Here is a 16,625-nt window from a genome sequence, read left to right as displayed (position 1 = left end):
TATCATCAAGAACTCGTTGCCATCTCTCCTCCTCACCATGGCCGTGATCTCATCAAATGATTGCAGGTATCCCACGATCTTCGACTTGTGAGCCGGCTCCACCCGGGCGAAGCACCTCGCCCGTTTCACCGCCTCCCTCTGGGCCTCCAGCGGCAGATCGTCAAACTCACGACCCGTATAAGCCTTTCCTGTCACGTCCTCTTCTTCTCCGAAGATGCCAATCCGTCTGCAGATGGCCACAGCTGTGCCCTTGTTGTCTCCGGTGATCATGATTACTCGTATGCCCGCCTCGTTGCAGAGCTTCACTGAACCGATCACCTCCTTCCTGGGCGGGTCGAGCATGCCCACGCAGCCGACAAAGGTGAGACCCAGCTGAAAGAAAAAAACACAGAGAGAGAGAAAGAGAGAGAGAGGAGGATTAGAGTGCACAGAACCATATCTGAAAACACAAACACTTCTATTTCACAGACATGGAGTTTGCCTTTTTTCATTAGTGTTGCTGCTGAAACATCAAACTGTTTACAACACAAAGAGAGACCAGAGAAGAAGAAGCTGCAACTTCGTGTGTATGTGTGTGTGTGTGAAGCTCCCGCTGTTTGTTTGCACGCCATCCCTTTTTGCGGTTTTGCAACGCTGCAATGCTTTTTCATATCCCCGACTTCATACTGAGCAGATAAAAGTCAATCTATTTCTTATTTTTGAAGTGTGCATAATTTTTAATAAAAAAGAAAATCACGACTTCTTTTAGGAGCCCTTTGGATAGCCATGGCTTCTTAAGTGTATCTCCTCTTTTTTTTTTTACCTCATACTGAACAAACTTGGTGGCGTTCTCCAGGTCCATGTCCTCTCTGCGAGGCGGGCTGTCGTGTGTTGCCAGAGCCAGACAGCGCAGAGTGTCCCTGCCTGTCCCCCAGTCCCTGATCTTAGACAACAGCTGGTCCCGCAGAGCCGGGGTGAGCGCCACCTTCCCCGTTCCCACCCGCAGGTACTGACATCGCTCGATCACACTCTCTGGGGCGCCCTGAGGAGAGGAAGGATAAACATGAACACAGCGGCGACGACGACATATAGAATCCTTCTACGTGTCGGTTATTTCATTCATACATACCTTGATGAACATCTTGCTCTGGGATCCGGGCTTGACAGGAGTGCAGAAGACGGACATGGACTTGCGATCACGAGAGAACTCCAAGGTGAACTCCTTCTTCATCAACTGCCTGATCACCTGATGGATGAAACGCGGCGAGAAAAGAGACAAAGAGTCAGAACTGGAGCTGAGTAGATGGTGTTTGTGTGCAGCTGTCAGGCCTGCAGCCGGGAGCTGACTGAAAGCTTTGACTTAGTCACTGACATTTGAAGGATGACACTTTGAAGCGAGCACTCATCGATCTTGTCTGGATGTCTGGCAGCAGCCTCGGACATGAATGTGCTTCGTTTAATAGCACACACTGCTGATGTCTATCTAGGCCTTCAAGAAATCCCTTTTTTTATTCTGCATTATCCTGGTTTAGTGTGAACTTTTTAAATATGTTTAAAACGTAATAAAACAGGTATCGATTGCAAAGTATAAATCGGAGTCATAAAAGTGGATCTAAGTGTAAACTCTCTTTCTGCCAGTAGGTGTCTCTCTAGTTCAGAGTCTGTGTTGAGCTCAGTCCTCATAAAAGTCTCCAGAGATGAACATTGATCTTGCTCTCAGTCCAGCCAGATGGTGATGATGTACACACACCCCGTCGGGGGACTGCAAACATCTGACGGATGTCCTGAAATCTGTCATTGTGACGAACTTCTCCCCTCCATCAAACCAGCCAGAGTTTGTCTGGGCAAGGCATTCTGGGAAATGACTGTCCCACAGCGGAGATGTCGAGGATGCAGAGGATGTATCTGTTTGTTCATTAAGCAGAGGTTGTGATTTCAATTCAGATGACGTTAAGTCAGACGTCTGCCTCTCTGACTTCTGTCACTACGGGGAGAATCTCATCTCAAGTGCTCGCCACTGACGAGCTTTGTTCCTCCTGAAAGCGAGCCCCACGGGGACAGTAATGACCTTTATCTACAGAGGTGTGAGAAGTCTCTGAACCATGGGTGACTGGCTTCAACACAGTGGATGACAGATCCCTCAGCACTGAAACAGCAGCCACAGCTTAGTGAACCAGAGCTCTTAAAAACAGACATTAAGAAATACTCTGACATAATATAATAATAATAATTACATATACAGCAGGAGACTTCCCATGCTGAACTCCCATCTTAAACATTTAAACAGTGATCATCTGCAGCTTGTCTTCATGCTAAATGATGTCATGTGGATGTGGATAAAGGAATGGTTAAGGCAGGTTTGTCGTCTTTACAGCTTAGCTAAGCTATATGTCAAATGTTACGGCGTGTGATAGTTCACACCCTGAAGTCAAACATTCTGGACGAGTCTGTCAACAACCTTGGGAGTGAGACAGTGAACCTTACACTGTTTACTCAACACCTGTCACTGGTTAAAGAACAGGACTTTAATGTTAAATATCATGCAGAACAAAGCGAGGCACACTTGTGACTGATGTCATCCTCATCAGCAGGCTGAGTAGAGTTAAGACACTCTCATTGATGAGGAGTGGAAAAGCCTGCAGCAGATGTTCCAGTTATTGAAGCAAAAAACAGAAATCTATTGACGAATGACTGAAATAGGATTCAGAAAGTCTGTGGATGTGTGTGTGTAGACTTTGTTTCAACAACTTTTAAAGAACCTGTTGGATGACGGAGTCCTTCAGTGATGGAGCATAAGAGTCTGATGTGAGGAACCAATAACATGTTTAATAGTGAATGTCAAGAGGTGCAAAGAAAGTAGTTCTCATCTGTGACGACTATGCACCAATCCACTGATAGTAACCAGGAGGATGCTTTCTTAAAGGTGCCTTATTCTCCTCATGTTCACCTTTCATTTTGTCCGTCTGTGAAACCTACCGAGCAGCTCTGCAATTCCAATTTATCTTATTAGTGGTGTTTGTAAAAACCTAATTTCAGCTACTGTCTCTTTAAGGCCCCCCTCCCTACATACCCACTTTCTTCTTATTGGCCAGCTCTCTGAAAGCCTTCGGGGGGGGGGGGGGGGGGGGGGGGGGCAGAATACTGCAGGGCTGCCAGGGAAGTAAGAGGTTACACCGGCTTACGTAGAGGCTTGAAGACATCTCGGGAAATTCTCGGTTTCATATGTCGTGATTTGCAGAACAAGCCGTTTAGCGCCCTCTGCAGACTTATCCTGGGATTACTCCAACATACGTTTACCTCATGATCTGAAACTTTGCCACGTTTAGTTTGAGCATCCAGCATTGTTACACTATTTGTGAGTTTTAAATTCTGCATGATAGGTCAACTTGCTGGATTCTGTTGCTCTGCCACATTCCCTGAATTGCCCCCCGGGGACAAATAAAGATTTTTGAATTTGAATTTGACACTGCAAGAGTATCACGAACTTACAGGACTGCTTCTTCTCTGCTAGACAAATTCAAGCATTGCGTTTCTGGATTTTATGATCTGGAAAATAATCTTCACAGTGATGCATTTTGAAAAACAAATGCGCTGATGACGATATATATCTGTGAGCGGCTGATATGGGCGGACAATATCGGCAAACCGTTAAATATCTGTCCGGCTTTATTGAACCAGAATTATGTAACATTGTGAGACTCAGACATCAGCAGCAGAACCTAAGATGACTTCTTTTTTTGTGATTTAACAAACTGTTCTTGGTTTACTTGGTCACAGAGGGTTGTGTCACACATTCAGATGTTTTATACTAAAGGGCTCGTGTAGTTCGAGTGTCTCGTTTCATATGACTTTTTCCACAGATGCATTCCTAACATGTGTAAACAGGGTCATATCTGAAAAGTCGGTGGACTTTCCTTTGAAGACAGATGATTCTCACACATCCACATGTTCTGTATCTTACCCCGTTGCATGCGCCGGCACGCTCCACCTTGCTGAGTCCGGACACATCGGTCTTAAAAACGTTCATCTTCTCCACCAAGGTAGTCAGAGCCGTCTCTGTGGCTTCACCCACCTTCTCGTAAACTCCTTTGGCCTATGAGAGAGACAGAAACATCAAGATATGCGGAGGGACTGCAGACCAGTGACACAGTTAGCATGCTAAGAGTGAAAGAGTCGTTAAATTCTCTGGGAAGATTCAGAGGAGAAGCAGCTTTAAACCTGTAAACCGTCTACTTTTGTTAAACATATACGACTCTCTTCAAAATGCCTCGTGAGCCAATCCGCAGGTTATTCACCTCAGCCTCTTCAAACGTTGAGTCACACATTCAAAGTGTTTTTTTTTTTTTTAAAGAGTTCGCCCTCGCCAGCTGAGATCTGGAGTGGGTGAGGTAAAGCGGTAATGACGTAGCACACATCATTTGTTTGTGTGACCGAGAAATGACATCAATAAAACACCTGGCTCCCTCCTCCTGCACTCTGCAGCTCTTCTAACTCTCACTCTCTCACTCCCAGTTCAGCACATTTCGATCCCACTCTAGGGCTCTTTACTTGAAAAACGTTCTAAATTGGTGACTAAACGACCGTTTAAGAGAGCAGAAAGGAAAAGAGAAGAGCCTCATCTTGGTCTCTTCCCCTCGGCGTGGTTACCATGATACCGGGGAGATGACAAAGAGGTGAAAAAAGCAATCCAAAGCAGAGAATAAGATCAAACTTTAGAGAGAAATTAGCTGCACTGATGAAGAGAAGAAAAAAAAAGCCCTTTGTGGTGTTTGTGTGTTTTGCAGTTCTACCTAACCACAGTCTTAAAGTGTCTCTATGCTGAACTATCAGTAAATACATGAGGACATCTGAAAAGTAACCTTATGTGAAACATACAGTATGTCTGCAGAGACTCTGTCCTCTGACTGGATTTTACTGATCTGGTTTGTTCTGGTTGACTCAGGAAGTTTCTGGGCGGAGCTGGTGTGTTTCCTCCAACCAATGACAGCACACAGGTGAGTTTAGGAGTGGATACAATTCAGCGATTGGACGCGATTCAAACCAGGAAATATGACCGACGTTGACTTAAAGAATTGCATTAAAGAAGAGAAAATATAATCATAGTGAGACGCAATGCCATGCGTATAAATCTCGAGGGTGGACCTTGTGTTGGCTTTCACTCGTGGACGTGGAGTTGGTCTGCTTCCTGTTGGGCAGGCAGGTGAACTCCACAGGCGGTTAGCTTGCAGTGTAGGTACAAGCAGTAAACGTACACACTACGTCCTGCAGTGAGGGTGAGCTTCTGGGGGCGATGAGCCCAGGAGGAGGGGCTTAGTTTGAATGTTGTGTTTAAAAACATTTCTACTGACTCCACCTTTAAACGTTAAATTAAAATACAAAAGATATGATTGCGGTTACATAAAGGCAGAGTTTGTTTCTTTTGACTGGCGTCCCTCTGGAACCCAATTAACTACAGTCAGAAAACCATGATATGAAGTCTAATAAAACTAGAATAAAGCAGCAATTAGATATGACCAAAGGAATAATTCACGAGAGGCGGAAATGGACTTGAGCTTGTATAGCTCTTGTGACTACTCAAAGTGTGTTTACTCCGCAGGTCACACCTACACATCCTGCTGGTAGAGGCTGCTGTGTAAAGTGATCATCAGTATTAACTCATCACATTCATACGCCGCAGACGAAGCAGCGGGAGCAACTTGGGGTTAACCGCCTTGCCCAAGGACGCATCGGACATGTGGCTGCAGGAGCTGGGAATCGAACCCACGGCCTTACGGGAGAGAGACGACTGACTCTACCAACTGAGCCACAGCCACCCCAGGTGTCCAAGATTAAGCTTTAAAAATGTATCCATAAAATCATCCATTGAGAGCCTGTGTGTGTGTGTGTTAATGACCTCATTGTAGTCCAGTGAGGAGTCGTTGCACATAGAGCACACAGTGGCCAACTCCAAAAGTCCATCATAGTCACCACACTGGATGGGCCGGTCTCCTTTTAGTCTGGAAGGAAAATACACACAAACAAACACATATGTCACTCACAAACAGCAGCAACACACCAGGGAGAAACACTTCACAGTTCACTACACCTCAGATACAGTAACCCATCCATATGCATGAGCGTGGCAGACATTCAGTTGTTTAGCATTCAAAAGTTGAGAGAAGAAATAGTGCTTGTACAGTAGTAAACAGTGTGTGTGTGTGTGTGTGTGGGTGTGTATCTGTGTGTGTCCCTGACAAGCAGTTCTGACTGCATGACAACCATGGATCTCTTCCCAGTAGAGACTGCCTCGGTTGCTAGCGAGGCTCCCACACACTAACCCACACTCTGCTGTTATGAAATCGACAGGTTCGTGCAGAGTCACTCACTAAAAAAAAAAAACAACTAAATAAACAACATGTCTATGCAATGAACCCTCTCCTACCTGATGACTGGCCTCCTACCTTTAATCCTACACCATCGCATATTTACCGAGATAAAACAGAGGCAGCTGAAAGAACCTCAACATTCAAAGGTTGTTAAAATAGAGTTCACACTCCACTTCTAAACTTTCAGAACAAAGAAGGTGTGATGCACCAAAAATACAGAACAGCTGAGGCTAAATGGTTTATGATGGTACGTTATTGTTACTACAGAACCTATCTTTCTTCAAGTTAAAGGCAAGGGAATCATCAGAATTAAAAGGTCACATGATGCAAAATCCACTTCAACATGTTTCTCTAACACTAATGTGTCCCTAGTCCGTATTCAAACCCCCCAATGATGAGAAAAGTCCATCCTCTCCGTCTTTTGCCTGCTCCACTTTTCAGAAAATGTGTGCTCAAACAGGCCGAGATTTTCCCTTCATGACATCACAAAGGGCAGTAACCCCTCCCCCAGATGGGTGACACTCCCACAGCTAGGTGTTTGTTCTGCCCTCTGAGTCTGCCTTCTCAACGTAAACAATAGGACATGGAGCGAGAAAGACCGAGACACCCGAGCCCTTCCAGAGAGGGGGCGTGGTCAGACACAGCTCATTTACATATTTAAAGGTACAGACACAGAAACAGCCTGTTCTGATCAGGGCTGAAATAGAGGGGTTTATAGGCATGATCAAATACATGATCAGAGTGGATTTAGAACAAGAAACTTCACACACATGTTTTGGGGAGCTCTGAGTGATCACTGAAAAGTGTACATGACAACATCTAGATAATAAATAGAATTCAAATAAATCAAATCAAATCGGTGGCCAGTATAAAATATAATGAGGTCATGAGGCGGACAGAACTTTGCAAAATATCAGTCATGCACTTTTAAACTGTGACACTCACACTTGTCCCTCGGGGGCATACGTAGAACCAGTTATAGAGAACTCATGAAGGGTGCAGTCGGAGTCCTCCACTTTGTCTGTGATGAACATCTGGAGAGGAGAAAATACAAACAGACAGAGGCAGAAAGGTGAGATAATGTGTCAATACAGTGCTTTACAGTGTACCTCTGACACCTAGTGTTTAAAATGGGTACTGCAGTCTAAATTCTAAACATTATAGAGAGCTGTCTCCCCCCGCCCCCTCCTCTCTAGAGTTGATGCTCACGCAGGTTGCCATGTGGTGAACACTGAAGCTTCAGTGTTTATCCAGCTCTGCATCGGTCTGTAAACCTTTCTGTGTTCTAACCTCTCTCCATTTTTCAAAAGCATCTCCAATATTGATCCTAGTTTGAGCACGTTTCTGCTCGTGGAGCTTATTAGAAACATGCAGAGGCTTTTTAGGTCGAGTACAATCACTTCTATCTGAACCACTTCTCTTGCCCGCTTCCATCGCTGCAACACCTGTTGACCTGATAACTGCTCTCATATCTGGCAAACAGAGGGGCATCCAAAACGGCCGTGTGGGGGTGTCTTAAAACCGCCTACCTTCTCTGGTCCAAACAAATCCAGAGCATTCAGGACCAGAATCTAAAGTTAGAAGGAGGACATACTGGCTGCTGCATTGTTGTCAGAGAAACCAGCACTTCAAACTAGCATGTTTCTTTCCATTATCTTTTACCACTTTTTCCCGTTTGGGGTTGCAGGGGGGCTGGAGCTGATCCCCCCAGAGGACCTAATCGGGCAAGAATGTATAACGCTGCAAAAATTAAACTTTTCATTTGTAAAAGAAAGAGTGTTTATTTTTAAGCTAAACACCTTTCATGTTATTCAAACTGTTCCTAATGAGCAGCTCTGCAGTGTGGGCACACCCTTGAGTTAGTGTGTACACACAGGTAATAAAACACCTTTGTTATCACAGTATGTCATCCTGGATTTGTAGTAGAAATGTTTGTTCTTCAACAGTCACATTTCCTGCCACGGTAGTGTCAGCTGAACCTCACACCTATACAGTAGCTCCATGGTGTCAGAGTCCCTTTAAACAAAGAGTCAAGGCTGCATCGTGTCAGTGTTCAGGAGCAAAACACAGCTAACAGAAGCCCAATGATTTTCCACGTTCTTTTGAACTTGTTTAGCATAAATTAAAGGCTGGGGGGCATTGATAAAATCAAGAAGAAGCTGTAAACAAAGTACTGCACAAGCTGAAATCTGGTCACTGGAGAGGTTGAGTTCAAACAGCCACAAAGAGTCAAGAAATCCCCTCTCACTATCAGTTTGTGCAGCACTATTATGCCTCTTTCTCTGAGTTTCTAAACACGCAGGCGACATGGGAGTTGCTCTGCTTACATGTCTGGATGTAAGGCTTCATCAGTTACTCAAACTGCCACACACGCTCCATTAAACCGCTGCAAAACAAAGAACGAGTCAGAGAGAGTTTGCGAGGGAGCCGGAGTCCCAGAGCTGTCCAAGGATCTGCTTTGTTGGCAAATCTTATTCCTGAAATTCCCCACAGGGAGGCAGCTTCACGATGCACTGCTAATACTAATTTATTGATAAAAAAAAAAAAAACAAGGAGGGAGTGTGGAGGCTGGTGGTTCATAAGAATGAGATCCACTACTATTCCACAAAGGCGTCGAACACAGAGTAAAGTTCAGAATGAAGCAGAAACAAACATGCAGAGGTGAAACACCCCTGTAACTGATTCCAACTCTATTTGAGACTCAACTCATTCAGACAGATTGAAGATTTAATGAAGCCGCTGTCTGGTTAAACTCATGTTGATTCTCCTGTCGGTGTCTTTGTTTGCCGACTAACCTCTCATTTAAAACAGACAATGAGTGGCAGACTGCAGACGAGACAAAGCTTTTGTACCTCTCGTTCAAAGGTACAGTTTAGCCTTTGAACAGAGAAATTATTTCTTAAAAACAAGTCTAGTCTGCACAAGATGAAGAAGTTAAAAACAAATGTTCTCACCAGAGAAGGAGATTACCACAAGGGCCCGACCGACACAGAGTCTTTGGGGCCTCAGCTTAACCTCTTTGTCTGTTCCTAGACGAGTCAAAGTTGGATGGAGATACCATTTACAAATTGCCGACAACCACCACTGGCTTTCATAACTCCTCTTCAGAAACCAATGGGTGACATCACTGAGACTACGTCCATGTTTTATGCAGTCTTTGGAGACACCATGTGCTTTAGATTTGCACAGCTTTGCACAAGGAATTTAGAAGAAAGGAGTCATCAATACAACCAAACATTGTTCTGTAGCTCACCTGGTAAATACACTCAAGCTTGTACAGAGCCTGTCTAGTCTTCTGACTACTCAGAGTGCTTTTTACACCGCAGGTCACACCTACACATTCACACGCTGATGGCAGAGGCTGCTATGTAAAGAGTCAATCAGAAGTAAGACACACCAGCAGAGCTGCCTTAGGTCACAAGACTAGCACTGATACCAACAGCAAAGTAGTTTCAAAAACAACTTTTTATAACTCAATATTTTTGCAGATATTATGCTTGAAGAAATGTGTGTGGTTAAGGAAAATGCAATTAAATGCAATTTCATCATAATTGAGTATTTGCATCACACACCTCGCCCAAGTCCAAATTAAAGCAAGGTTGGTCATTTTTGAAAACTAGCATGATTTTGAAAGTAGCATTCCCTCAGTGCTTCATCTGCACCCCCTCCCCTCTGTGCTCCCTCAAAAGCCACGCCCCTCACTTACATGCACAAGCGCCATTGGTCCAGAAGTGGACCTGTGATTGGTTCATCAGATTGGTACCTCGAGGCAGACATTGGTTGAAGATTTTACAGGCTTACAACTGCTACAGATGACGGATTTACTTGGTTCCTTTTTCAGAGCACATGAATTATTAATTTCTGTCAGGACAACTTCAACCAAAATCTTAAAAAGTGGATCCGGAGGAAATGAGCAACCCTGCCTTTAACCGCGATAAAAACTGTTATTTCAAGTCAATTAGCAATGTCTTTTTTCACTCAGCATTCGGGTATTTCACCTTTTGATGGAGGCCTAGTTATGACGTCGATACTTTCACACCCTTGTGATGCAGTCACATGAAGCACAAGCACCTAAGAGGTTCAAATCTATCGTGTTATAAGAAGTGCTTCTTGGATTTATGTTGGATTCAGCAGGGATGAGTTGTAAACACGTGTGTAGTTAAACAAGAAACACAGAGTGATAGCAAATATTCTCTCATCTTGACATCATAAAAGCTTCACTAAATATTCTTCTAAAATGTACGACACTGTTCCCTTTGGACAGTTTTTGGACAGCAGATCATTTTTTTTTACCTTTACATCCTTTAGACCAAGAGTTGCATGAAACATTCTGCAAACCTCCTCCTACCTCTCTCAGCTAGATAACAACCTTTACTACTTCCTCCTCACACTCTTAGCATGATGTAAAAAGCCAAATTATTCACCGATTTGTTATCAAAACCATGTGAGAAAGTTTGGCTGCAGTGAACACAAACACACCAGCTGCTCTTGTGTCCTGCTTCAAAAACCAAAGAGGGTTCACGTTGTATCAAAGCGCACTTACTTTAACCAACAGCAAACATGGAAAACAAAGTCAAACATGACTTATTTTAAGCCCTGCATTAGGGATGAGTTGGCCATTCAGATTGTAAACTTTATGTCAGCCCTGTAATAATCTTGGTCAACCAATTCCTCGTTGAAATTCTGGATGTACTGTCCCTTTAAGGAGTTTCTGCTCGATTCTTAATTACTGCAAGGTCATCATGCTTGTTCACTTTGTTTCCATTCTTCTTGACTTAAATCTATAGTAACATCTAAGGGAGCCAATAACTTTCACTAGAACACAGACACAGACACACACAGACAGACACACACACACAGACAGACACACACACACAGCGAGGCTGAGAGAGACTAAATAAGGATTCTTTCATCTGAGGTCACTTTTTCTCTCTCTTTCTAATCCTCTGCAGTCTCCAAGGAAACAAGGCACAGTGTGATCCATGTGAGTGAGCCGTAGTGGAACAAGTTTGTATTCTTACACTCATTTCCCTTTGAGCTTACGTGGGGATTAATGAGGAGTAACCCTCTTAATGTGTGCATGTCTATTCGTGTTTGCCAGTGTTTGTGAAGGGCAAAAGGGGGAAGTGCAGAGTCACTGTCAGCAGGATACAGAGGGGGGAATCCTTGGAAATCCTGTGGATATGGGACAAACCCCTGAGTCAGGGGAGACACATGGAGCAGGACCAGGAATAAGCACAGGTGGACACGCCTGGGTAAACACTCATGTGGCCGATTGAAACCTTTACACACATATAACCAATAAAAGAAAGAGCACAACGGCAGCGTGAAGAGTTAAGCAACAACCAAAATTACTATCTCCAGGAAACACCCTGCTGAAAAAAAACGCAAAGCGGAAGTTCGATTTTCTCCGTGCGAGTGTGTATTTGCAGCCTTATCTCCCTCCAGAGAGCCGAGGGCAGCCTGCCAGGGCACAAAGAGGGAAGCAGAAGGTCAATATTTACCCGCGTCAGCCCGCCTCGCTCTTTTTCTGTCTGAGAGGATTTCAGGGTTGCAGTGAGATCACTGCTCCGTGTCCCTCCTGCTGCAAGGAAGTCCCTGCTGCTATGCAGTAATCAACACACACGCGCACACACACACGCAACAAGTCATCTCAGCGTTTACTTCACACACACATAATACAAGTGTGCTGTGCAGGGAATGCACCATCCTCTGATTCTAAGTCTGTTTTGAAACAGCAACTAATTTTAAAAAAATGGTAGACAAAGAGAAAGAGAAAAGGCAGAGTTATTTATTTCTCCCTTTTTCCCTTCATGACATCACAAAGAGCAGTAGCCCCTCCCCCAGGTGGGTGACACTCCCACAGCTAGGTGTTTGTTCTGCCCTCTGAGTCTGCCTTCTCAACGTAAACAATAGGACATGGAGAGAGATAGCCCGAGCCACCCGAGCCCTTCCAGAGAGGGGGCGTGGTCAGACACAGCTCATTTACATTTAAAGGTACAGACACAGAAACAGCCTGTTCTGAGCAGGGCTGAAATAGAGGGGTTTAAATAGAGGAGCTCTAAGACTTATTTACACTGGTTGAAGAGGAGGAGAATATGGGATCTCTAAATAAATTCAGTGTTCAGGGAGTTTTTTTGTGTCTAATCGGGTCCTTGTCATAGACTAGTAAGGACCTGTATCTTCGCCTTTTTACGAAACGATCAACTCGAGCACCTTCTAGATCCCTCCTCTGCTATGATAAAACATAACTGAAAGTTAGTAGATCCTAATAGCCCTGAATCGTCTCTCATCACGGTTTCACATTCTTAATGAATGAATGAGCTGCCAACAGCTCGCTCACAGAAGTGTTGTCTGTGCTTTGCTTCAGAGCTGGCCTGTTCATACCTGCGGCACCTGTGAGATCATTAGCTGAGGTGAGAGGTGAGGCGGAGGATGTAAGGACAAGAGGTGTTAACTGATTAGGAGTGTGTGTGTGTGTGTGTGTGTGTGTAAAGCCTTCCTTTTAAACAGGAGCCAAGACAAACAGCAGCTCTGGCATTTACTCTGTGCTTGGAGAAAAGGCTCCTGGTAAGCAACACCAACACACTCATACTCATGAAAGGTAAAGTGAGGGTAATTACTGGAGAAATACTCGTGAATAGTTGTGGTTAACATGTGTTGTCGGCCAAGTTAAATACAATATACTGTAAAGGCTGTTTATGCACTAAAACCTGCAGGATAGTTATGAATATGACTCACTGTCAGTGTTTCCCACACCTAGAAAAAATACTCTGCAGGCTGCCAAGGTCAATTTGCTCACTAATTTCAGCATTATTATTTAAATTGTTCATATTCTCCGACATGTTCACCTCTCATGTCGTCCGTCTGTGAAACTGCATGATTTGCATCTCAAAAAACTCCCAGGAATAAAACTAAATATCTAGATAACTTCAGGAAGACTGCTCCTGTGATTCAGCTGACCAGGCTGTTCACACATCCACCTCACAGTTGGAGAATATTTGGCTTCACATTTGTACAGCAGGAGGAGATGGAGATGCATCATCCATCTTTGTGGTCAATGTAAGACACTAATGCCTGGTACACTCTACACGATTCTTAAAATCTTAAACGATTTTGATAATGTGAGAGACCCCACACATGACAACAATCCTGTCCGATTAACAGTTTAGTTTTATAGTGTGTGGTGTGCAACGAGACGATCAACTCAGCACACCACACACTAACCGATTCATTCACTGATAACCAGAGTCTCGACTATCACAACGTGTAATGTCACGCGGTCAGACGGGATTGAAGAGTAAACAAACATGACGGGCAAGCTAAATGTGGCTAGCTGTCAGCTGGTACATCCATTACTGTAAACATTTTGGTCAAACTCCTTTCCTTGTCAGTTGGATTGTGGTTTGTTTTACAGGACACGTTGTAATATAACTCGTGCTGCTGCCACAAATCAACAAGTTGGTCCTGAATTCATGACATCCATTTAACTTTGTGCTTTGCCATGGTAATGTTTGTTGTGCTTCCGGCTTCAGCCAGCTTGCTTCCCTATTGGCTATTTTTCCGTTCCACGTGACAATTCACAGAGTCCGTGCTCGGCCGTCTTCGGAGTTCTCCCCACACCTCAGGATTTCTGATCGGAAATGTTGAACACGTTTAATATTTATGATTTCAAATCGGGGCGGCCCCAATCGTCTTCCGAGCAGATCGGGGAGGTTAAAATCACTCTTAAACACACCTCACATCACAGGAGAATCTGGAAAGATATCGGGCCTTTGCTGACTTTGGTCGGAAAGGGGGGAATCGGGCCCAAAATGGGATATCTTGTAGTGCGTACCCCGCTTATGAGAGAGACGAAGCTCTGCTGTACCCGGAATATGAAGGCACTGACTGAGGCACAGTAAAGACGTAGTGATGCTCTTCTTTTAAAGGCAAGTTTAGTTTGTTGAGTGTGTATGTGTGGATCAGAGGAGATTATAGAAGATAAAGATGACTCTATTGAAGCAGTTATAAACAAACAACCTACAGCTGATGCCAAGGCGATCTTCAAGTAATAGATGAGATGAGATTTATTTTTCATGACCTTTGAAACATCACCAAAGAGGCGCTGTTACACTGATGGCCACAGGTTTGTGGACTGCAATTTTTTATTTTTTTGCAGAAGAGTTGCCGGGGATTAACAAGCTAGCTACATGTGCTCCGACGCAACATTGTTTTAATTTCTCTTCACTGTGACCTTGCTCGAACAAGCTAATGCTAAGCTAAGCTAGTGACTTTGTGATACTAAGTGAAGAAGAAAGGACATCACAAGCAAAGCTCCTCTGACCCAGAAGCCGCTGTGGACGGGGTCTCGAAGTGCCCAATGTTAAGGTCCAATCAAAATGAGGAAATAAGAAACAAAATACTATTAATATGGCACAACGTCATTCTGTGTGGAACACTGACTGCATTGTGTTCACTCAGGCGATATGACATTTTGGAAACCTTCCCGTGTTTGTGTGAGCTGATCTGGTCCCCTGATATCGCTGTGGGTGCTGCTGGGTCATGTCAGCCTGCTTTACTCCACCAGCAGCTTCCTCAAACCTGCCACACTGAGGTGAACATTACAACAGAGGAAGGATTTTACACTCCTCTATGAGCCCCACTTCAACTTAGAACTTTAACTTATCTGGTATCATTTTCTGAGCCGGTTCAGCTTTTTAAACTTCAAAGGAGTGCAATAAAGTGTCGGCTGTTCCTGGTTTGCACTTACTCTGCAGACGGACATCTGGTTGGTGGTGAGGGTCCCCGTCTTGTCAGAGCAGATGACAGACGTGCAGCCCAGGGTCTCCACTGACGGCAGACTGCGAATGATGGCGTTCTTCTTGGCCATGCGTCGAGTCCCGAGGGCCAGGCAGGTGGTGATGACGGCGGGCAGCCCCTCTGGGATGGCGGCCACGGCTAATGCCACGGCGATCTTGAAGTAATAGATCGCTCCTCTGACCCAGGAGCCGCCGTGGACGGGGTCTCCGAAGTGCCCGATGTTGATCACCCACACAGCCACGCAGATCAGAGAGATGACCTTTGAGAGCTGCTGGCCGAACTCGTCCAGCTTCTGCTGCAGCGGTGTCTTCTCCTGTTCTGTGGCGGCCATCTGGTTACGGATTTTACCGATCTCTGTGGAGACGCCGGTAGCGACGACAATCCCTATAGCTCGGCCTGCGGCGATGTTTGTGCCCTGAGAGGAAACGGAAGAGAGAGAGAGAGAATTGAGTGCCGGGATGTGAGGAAGAAAATGAAAAACACAAATTCTTTATAGAGAAAATGTACATCTCTGGCAGAACTACCACATAAAGTGACTTTTCTGACAATTGCAGGAACTGTTTAAGTGTCCTAATCAAATCCTGGTATAAATCATTCATTGTGAGGCTCATCAGGTGCTCAGTGATCGTGTAACTTCAAGGTTTGGAAACAACAGACTGAAAAAGCAATCTGATCATACTTCTCCTAAAAACAGACTTTTGCACCAAAGGACATGAAGATAATTCAGATCTCTGTCACTAAGCATCAAGATACAGTCATGATGTTCACTGTACTTTACACTAGTGACTCTCAACTGGTGGTTCAGGACCCAAAAGTGGGTCGCGGAGCCGTTTTCAGTGGGTAACAAAGATGTGCCTGTGTCAGAAAGTCCAAGAAGCTCTTTTCAAACATGTTTGTTTAGTTCTGTTTCTTTAGAAATTTCCAGGAGTGCCTGTGTGAAAACGGCTATGGAGTGCTTTTTGTTGTGTGTTTGTTATTTGTGTTATTGCAGCTTAATTGTTTTAAAGTCTTTATTCATACTAAAGTCATGTTTTGGTTCCATCTCTAGTGTCTTCGATATTCATTTTTCTGTATTTTAAAAAAGGTCCATATGGTGAAGGTCACTGCAAATGGTCTAAGGCTTTAAACGCTGTGGTGGTTTGGCTTCAGACTACGAGCTTCATACTGGCCCCCGGTGCAAACAAACATGAAATAAATAAAGAGTAGATACGTGTGAGTCAGCCAGCTCCAGGGAGAAACACTTACAGAAAAGAGCATGTTCTTCTTGTCCTGGTTGACGGCTCTGGGGTCAGGAACAGGGTCAGTGTGTTTGATGACGGACACAGACTCCCCTAAAGGAAAGAGTGTACCAGACAAGTCAGCGAGATTAGATCTGCCAGAGCGACAGGTGATTATTTGACCAACAATGGGATTTCTCAGCAGTGACTAAGCTGAACGAAGTTCACACTCGCAGCATAAAGGGTAGAGGATCACAGAGAC

General features: G+C 44.5%; 1 protein-coding gene across 2 annotated transcripts in view; it reads right to left on the bottom strand.

The window, feature by feature from the left end:
- The window catches only part of atp2a3 (ATPase sarcoplasmic/endoplasmic reticulum Ca2+ transporting 3), a 50,246-nt gene that overhangs the window by 5,427 nt on the left and 28,194 nt on the right, over positions 1 to 16,625 (bottom strand). For both annotated transcript variants that reach the window (XM_020650437.3, XM_020650436.3), the window contains exons 7-14: positions 16,392 to 16,477; positions 15,097 to 15,561; positions 7,290 to 7,378; positions 5,873 to 5,975; positions 3,941 to 4,072; positions 1,109 to 1,225; positions 803 to 1,021; positions 37 to 372 (exon numbers count right to left, since the gene is read on the bottom strand). In XM_020650437.3, the coding sequence (XP_020506093.1) occupies positions 37 to 372; positions 803 to 1,021; positions 1,109 to 1,225; positions 3,941 to 4,072; positions 5,873 to 5,975; positions 7,290 to 7,378; positions 15,097 to 15,561; positions 16,392 to 16,477 (1,547 nt within the window). The remainder of the gene's footprint in view (positions 1 to 36; positions 373 to 802; positions 1,022 to 1,108; positions 1,226 to 3,940; positions 4,073 to 5,872; positions 5,976 to 7,289; positions 7,379 to 15,096; positions 15,562 to 16,391; positions 16,478 to 16,625) is intronic.

Source organism: Labrus bergylta, chromosome 14, assembly GCF_963930695.1.
Source record: "Labrus bergylta chromosome 14, fLabBer1.1, whole genome shotgun sequence".
NCBI lineage: Eukaryota > Metazoa > Chordata > Actinopteri > Labriformes > Labridae > Labrus > Labrus bergylta.
The sequence above is the reverse complement of the archived record's forward strand: the minus strand, read 5'-3'. Positions and strand labels throughout refer to the sequence as shown.